At 54.6% G+C, this 7,322-nt stretch overlaps 2 protein-coding genes across 2 annotated transcripts in view; both read left to right on the top strand.

Annotated features, from left to right (window-relative positions):
• The window catches only part of RGS14 (regulator of G protein signaling 14), a gene marked incomplete at its 5' end in the record, with an annotated part of 16,057 nt that extends 10,580 nt beyond the window's left edge, over positions 1 to 5,477 (top strand). The window contains one exon of the mRNA XM_021708391.1: positions 5,359 to 5,477. Within this exon, the coding sequence (XP_021564066.1) occupies positions 5,359 to 5,477 (119 nt within the window). The remainder of the gene's footprint in view (positions 1 to 5,358) is intronic.
• A 43-nt stretch (positions 5,478 to 5,520) lies between these two features.
• LOC103251098 (sodium-dependent phosphate transport protein 2A) overlaps positions 5,521 to 7,322 on the top strand; it is an 18,696-nt gene continuing 16,894 nt past the window's right edge. The window contains exon 1 of the mRNA XM_008049708.2: positions 5,521 to 5,632. Coding sequence (XP_008047899.2) covers positions 5,521 to 5,632 — 112 coding nt within the window. The remainder of the gene's footprint in view (positions 5,633 to 7,322) is intronic.

The raw sequence follows: 7,322 nt of genomic DNA, 5'->3' as shown, positions 1-7,322 counted from the left end.
TGACAGAGTGAGACTCCAACTCAAAAAAAAAAAAATAATAATAATAATAATAATAATAATTACAATAATACAAAGAGCTTCCCATGATCCCATCTTTCAGTAAAAACCCAATCCTCCCTTTGGGGGTTTGAGCCCCACTGCTGTCCTCTGCTTATTTAGCTGGCTGGGTGTGTGTCCCTCTGCTGTAATCCCCCATGTGACGCCCACCTCAGTACACCCCCTGAAGCAGAGTTGGGCTGAAGGAAACCTGTTTCCTCCCAGTTACTGTGCTCCCAGAATCCTTCAAGGCTCTAGGCCCTCACCTCATGGCTCACCAGACACCATCGGCAAGGAGAGAGGCCCAGGCCCACGGCCTCCTCCCCAGAGCTAGCACAGGGCTGAGGGCCACCAGCTGGTCCACAGCCACTGTCCCAAGCTGGTTCCTGGATGGTGGAGGAGTTACTTCCCACCCCACCAGAGAGGAAGCGGGGAGGGGTGCCGGCCCTGTCCACTCGACGCACAGCATGGAGGGAGAGAGGAAACATATGGGTATTTTTTGACCACTCTGCATCCCCCCAACACCCCCTTTTACAGAGGACACGGGCTAAGAGAGCAGGTGTGACTTCTTTGAGGATGTCCAGGGGACCCAAGCTCATGTAGCTTCTACCCTCCAGAGACAATCTTGTCACTAGTGTCTGGTTCCCCCCACCCCTGCCTCCACCAGCAGTCCTGGGGCTGGGGAGGGGGCTGGTAGAAGAAAAGCACCCATGAGCACAGGGCACAGTGACCTCTGCTCTGGGCCAGGCTGGGGGCAGGTGGAGGCGCTGGTTACTCACCTGGAGCCCCTGCTGGAAGTGCTGACACAGCGGTGGGCCAGCGCTCCCTGAGACAGCCATCCCCACCCCCAGGGCCAAGCGCAAGGTGCACCCCGCAGGGGGCCTGGCCTGGTGGTCAGGTGACCCCAGCTTCTGAGGGGTGCAGACTGGAATTCAGCTTCCATGGAGAAGCAAAGGCTCAGGTGGGGAGGAACACGCATGGTTGGTTACACTGAGCCAGATACAGTCCAGGCTGGGCTGAGACCAAGAGCTGCACAATCCAGGGGGCACCCCTCAAATCTCGATGGTCCCAGTGGGGCCCAGGATCGTGGATATGTCTGTGCGCCCTGTGAAAACTGCTGAGTCTGGGCGAGGGGTGATGTGAGAGTATCTCAGGCCTGTCTCCAGAGAACTGGCTTGGGGTTTGATCAGAGACAGAAAGCAAAGGGAGAGCCCAGGGTGCTGACAGAGGATCGGACTGAAGGAAGCTGGAGGTCCAACCAAAACCTGGAACCTAAGGCTGGGCGCAGTGGCTTATGCCTGTAATCCCAGCACTTTAGGAGGCCAAGGTGGGAGGACTGAGTCCAGGCCTTTGAGACCAGCCTGGACAATAGAGTGAGATCTCGTCTCTACAAAAAAAAAATCAAAAGATAAGCCGGGCATGGTGGCGTGCTCCAGTAGTCCCAGCTACTCAGGAGACTGTGACGGAAGGATCACCTGAGTCCAGGAGGTCAAGGCTGCAGTGAGCCATGATGGTGCCACTGCACTCCAGCCTGGACAACAGAGTGAGACCCCGACTTAAAAACAAAAAACCTGGAGCCTGAAGTGTGGAACTGGAGGTTAGAGCCTAGAGCCCAAAGCCTGGAGCTGGAGTCCAGAACTCAGAACCTGGAGTCCAGAATCTGGAATTGGAGACCAAAGCCCAGACCCAGATCCTGGAACTCAGCACCTAGAACCAGAGCCCCAAGCTTGACATCCTAAGTGAAAAGCTAAAGCCAGGAGACTGAAACCCAGAGGTTAGACCTGAAAATTAATTTCTTTCTTTATTCCTTAAAACACATTTTTAAAAAAACATAGAGATGGGGTCTTGCTATATTGTACAACGAACTCCTAGGCTCGAACTCCTAGGCTCAAGCAATCCTCACGCCTCAGCCTCCCAAAGTGCTGGAATTACAGGCGTGAGCCACTGTGCCTGGCTGGGTCTGAGAATTTTGAGTGCAGAGCCTGGGGTTCCCAGCTGGAGGCAGAACCAGAGTATAGATCCCAGAGCCTGGAGATTAGCTCTGGGCCCCAAACATGGAGAGCTTCAGGTCTGCAGCCCACCCCGTAGTGCCCGGGCCTGCCACTGGGGAGCATGCCGTCTGCAACCTCTGTCATAGCCCTGGCTCTCGAGGCCAGCGTGACAGGCAGGAGCCATACAGGCCGAGCCATCCTAGGAAGGGGAAGCAAAGGTTTCTGAGAATAGCCCAAAGCAGCCTCAGCTCTTTGGGCCAGACTTTGGCCTTGTCGGTAAATGAGTGACCGGTGCCTGGGCCACCAGGACTAATCATTATACAAGGGCACTTATCCCCCAAACAGGAATGAGGCACTCTCAGGTCAGCCACCTCTGCTCTGCGCCACGGGATCTGCTCAGCCTTGGGCTCCCCATCTGGGAAATGGAGCTGGCATGGGATCACGTTTCAGGGGCCCACCTGCCCTGTGCTGGGCGTGGGGGCTCAGACTGAAGTCCTCCAGGAGGGGACGAACAAGAGAGCCAGGACAGAGATGGCTCTGTTCCCCAAAAGGAGGTGGCAGGAGGCCCCACTACTGTCACCCAGCCTGCTGGTGAGAACCACTCTTCTGACCACAGATATGGAGGGAATGTGCCTCCGGTGTGCACAGCAAGCCAATGACTTTGTGCATATGCAGCTGTGCTGGCCTGAATATTGGAGTGAGATGTTCACGGCCATATTCTCAGTGTATAGCCCGTGCTGACTCACCGTTTGCTGAATGAATAGCATGCTTGTGAGAAGAGGCAGGAGTTCTCAAACTGTGCTGGTGGGAAACCTTATTGTGGGGTTACACTGGTCATAGCCAGCCCCCCCTAAAAAAAATCTCATGGGTAGAATGGTCTAGAATGTTGGTTTTTCTTCCCTTAATTGTCTTCAAACTGTAGGTCCCACAGAAAACCCACATGCAGCAAACTGTGCATTTAAAGAGCAAATGGATCTTGACGGGAAATGCAGACACAGCCGGTGGTGCCAACCTTCACAGCTTGCTCAGTTCCCGGACGTGCGCACGTATTCTCGGGATTGTTCTCTCGTTCAGCAGCTGTGCCGTTCCCAGGGACGTCGCTGTCGTTGGTGTGATGAGATTCGGTACACGTCAGCCTCTCCCATTTGCGCTGGCCACACCGGCTCTGCTTTCTCGCCTTGAGCGCCCTCCTGGACTCCGGCAGGCGGACTTCGTCCTCAGAGTGACCCTCCCAGGCCACTGACAGCCCCTGGTTGCTAAATCCGCTCTGTTCTCGGATTTCGTGACATCTCGGCAGCATGAGACCCAACTGACCAGAGTGTCTCTCTCAAAATGGGGTCAACCCCGGCTTCTGGGCATCCACTCTTCTATTCCTGAGTGCTCCACTGGCCACTCTGCTCCACTGGCCGTTCCTCTCTCATGCCCTTGGAGACTCCTCTTTCTCGGCCCTCCCTTAAATGCAGGGGTTCCTCTGGGCTTGGCCCGGGCCCCTTCTCTCCCCTTGTGCGTGCTCTCCCTGAGATGCGCCTTCTTAGGCGCGGCTGAGGTCAGCAAGGCGGGTGGGAAGCCAAGTCCCACCGGCGCTTCTGGGCGGTGGCAGGATGCTGGGCTCTGTACTGAGCGGTCAGCAGGGGTGGATTTCAGAAGGGGGAGCGACATGACTAACTCTGCCTTTTAAAGAGAATGCTGCTGCTGTCATGGAGAAAGGACTGGGGTAGGGGTGGCAAGGGTGGACGTGCACAGAGCGTTCGGAAGGCCGCAGCAGTGACCCGGGGGGTGGGGGGATGCATCTGGGCCCGGGAGGGAGCCATGGAGATTCGGACAGTGGAAGAATCAGGGGGCCGGGCACAGTGGCTCACACCCATTATCCCAGCACGCTGGGAGGCCGAGGTGAGAGGACTGTCTGAGTCCACAGGTTCAAGACCCACCTGAGCAACTTGGCGAGACCTCATCTCTAGAATAAGTCAAAAACTTAGCCAGGCATGGTGGCACGTGCCTGTAGTTCCAGCTACTTGGATCACCTGAGCCCAGCAGGTCAAGGCTATGGTGGCCATGAGCGTGCCACTGCCCTCCAGCCTGGGTGACAGAGTGAAACTCCAACTAAAAAAAAAAGAATCAGGGAGTTCCTGCAGCCGTAAAATCAGGGAACTGGGGAACGGGCTGAGACAGGGAGGAGGAGGAAGAGTGAGCCGCCAGGAGCCCGCAGTGTCTGGTGGAACGACAGGATGTGTGCCACTCACCGTGAGGGGAGGAGGGAGGAGGCCCAGGTTCGGCTGAGAAGCACATTGTGTGCTTCCGAAGCTGAGCCAAGTGCTCCTGCCAGGGCCCCTCAGACACAGCCTGAGCAGATGGATCCTGGCATCTTCCCTCCAAAACATTCCTCCTGCTGGGCGTCTTTCTCAGTGCGAGACACCCCCCACCAGCCAGGCTCCAGGCCCACAGACGGCCTGGGGCAAGTCGTGGCCACAGCCCAGGTACAGACAGAACGGGAGTCACCACCCAGGGGGACACACAGACTCTGCCACTGAGCAGGGAGGAGACCGGCAGCGAGCAGGGAGGGGCTGAAGGGAACCGAGGGCCTGAGAGGATGCTCAGTGGCTCCTGGGGTCCCCAGAGCAGCTCCAGCCAACTCCAAGGCGCCTTGCCTTCACAAAGGCCGCGGCAGCCCCACCCCCAAGGTATATTTTTTGAAGCGGGGATGTGCACGTTCACGGCATTTTGGAATCCTGTCTCTTATGACGCATTTGATCAATAACGAACTGCCTCCCCCACTAAACCCTGAGCTCCGTGAGAGCAAAAGGGTAGACTTCAAAACGTCAAAAAGCACAGCCTTATTACAAAGGAGAAGCCGCCCGGGCTTGGTGGCTCAGCCTGTCATCCCAGCACTTTGGGAGGCCGAGGCGAGTGGATTGCCCCGAGTCTGCAGGTTCAAGACCAGCCCCAGCAACTTGGCAAGACCTCGTCTCTACCATAAAATACAAAATTAGCCAGGCGTGGTCGTGCTGAGGTGGAAGGATTGCCAGAGCCCAGTAGGTGAATATGGGGGTGGCTGTGAGTGTACATGCTGCTGCACTCCAACCTGGGTGACAGAGTGAGACTCTGACTCAAAAAAAAAAAATTAGCTGGGTGTGGTGGTGCATGCCTGTTGGTTCCAGCTACTTGGAAGGCTGAGACAGAAGGATCACCTGAGCCCAGCAGGTCGAGGCTGTGGTGGCTATGAGCGTGCCACTGCACTCCAGCCTGGACGACAGAGTGAAACTCTGACTCAAAAAAAAACCCCAACATCTGGGCACTGCACCTTTCCCCCTCTTCTTCGGCGCTGCCTACCAAGGTGGCAGCCATCTCCTACCCGGCATCATGGCTGTCCTCAGATCTCTGGTGAAGCCCAAGATTGTCCAAGAGGACCAAGAAGTCCATCTGGCACCAGTCAAACAGATATGTCAAGATTAAGCGTAACTGGCGGAAACCCAGAAGATTCAAGGGCCAGATCTTGATGCCCAGCATCGGTTACGGGAGCAACGAGAAAACAAAACGCGTGCTGCCCAGTGCCTCCCGGAAGTTCCTGGTCCACAACGTCAAGGGGCTGGCAGTGCAGCTGGTGTGCAGCAAGTCGTATTGTGCTGAGATTGCTCACACCGTTTCTTCCAAGAACCACAAAGCCATTATAGGAAGAGCAGCCCAGCTGGCCATCAGTCACTAAGCCTAATGCCAGGCTGCACAGCGAAGAAAATGAATAGACAGCTCAGGTGCACATTTTATCTGTGTTTAAATGAAACCATAAAGGCCGGGCTCAGTGGTTGTCTGTAATCCCGCGCCTTTGGGAGGCTGAGGTGAGTGGACTGCCTGAGCCCGCGGGTTCGAGACCCGCCTGGGCAGCAAGACCTTATCTCTAAATAAACCAAAAAAAAAAAAACAGCCAGGCGTGGTAGCACGGGCCTGTAATTCCGGCTACTCGGAAGACTGAGGCGGAAGGATCGCCGGAGCCCAGCAGGTCGATGCTGTGGTGGCCGGGAGCGGCCACTGCACTCTAGTCTGGGCGACAGAGTGAGACTCTAACTCAAAATAAAATAAAATAAAACCATAAAAACCGAAAGAAAAAAAAGAACATCTGGCCGGGTGTGATGGCTCACGGCTGTGATTCCAGGCACAGGAGGCCGAGGTGAGAGGATCACCTGAGACCAAGGGTTCAAGACCAGCCTGGGCAGCACAGTGAGATGCCGTCTCTAAAAAACAACAACAACAACATCTGTGCCCAGTGTCGAGGCAGAAAAAGTCTTGTGATCTAATGGTAGATGAGGGAAGAGCAAGGTGAAGTCTTTTTAGACAATAAAACCCTCGGTAGGTTGAAAGGCATGGGCAGAAAAGTGAAAAGCCACGCTTCGAACTGGCACAGCTGTTTCTGAGAATTGGGGTTGCTTTTATTCTCCTTTCTGCTATTCTGTAAATCTTTCCAGTAAACACTCTGAGATGACTAATTCTCTGCTTCATTTCACCAGACCTGCCCCAAGCAGGCTGGTTCCAGTTGACCCTTGAACAACACAGGGATTAGGAGTACTGACCCCCTATGCAGGGAAAAATCTGCATACAATTCTTTTTAGAGATGGAGTCTCATTCTGTCCCTCAGGCTGGAGTGCAGTGACACACTCACAGTCACTGCAGCCTTGACCTGCTGGGCTCAGGTGGTCCTTCCACTTGAGCCTCCTGAGCAACCGGGACTACAGGTGTATGCCATCACACTTATTTTAGAGACGAGGTCTCACCATGTTCTCCAAGTAGTTCTCAAATCCCTGGGCTCAGGCAATCCTCTGGCCTCCACCTCCCAAAGTTCTGGGATTATAGGTGTGAGTCACCATGCCCGACCTATTTTTACTTTTTAACTTTTTATTTATTTATTTATTCTTTTAGAGATAGGGTCTCACTATCCCTCCCAGGCGGGTCTCAAACTCCTGGGCTCAAGCAGTCCTCCCTCCTTGGCTTTCCAAAGTGCTAGGGCTGCAGGCATGAGCCACCATGCTCAGCCTGTCATATGTGTTATATACTGTATTCTTACAATAAAGCAACCCACCAAAAATAATATATTATTAAGGAAATTGGCCAAGTGCAGTGGCTCACACCTGTAATCCCAGCACTTTGAAAGGATTGCTTAAGGCCAGGAGTTCAAGACCAACCTGGACAACAGAGTGAGACCTTGTCACTAAAAATATAATTTTTAGCCGGGCTCGGTGGCTCAGCCTGTAATCCCACGCTTTGGGAGGCTGAGATGAGTGGATTGCCTGAGCCCGTGGGTTCGAGACC

Source organism: Carlito syrichta, unplaced genomic scaffold (genome assembly GCF_000164805.1).
Source record: "Carlito syrichta isolate Samal-C Ts95f unplaced genomic scaffold, Tarsius_syrichta-2.0.1 Scaffold136058, whole genome shotgun sequence".
In the NCBI taxonomy this organism is placed as follows: domain Eukaryota; kingdom Metazoa; phylum Chordata; class Mammalia; order Primates; family Tarsiidae; genus Carlito; species Carlito syrichta.
The sequence above is the reverse complement of the archived record's forward strand: the minus strand, read 5'-3'. Positions and strand labels throughout refer to the sequence as shown.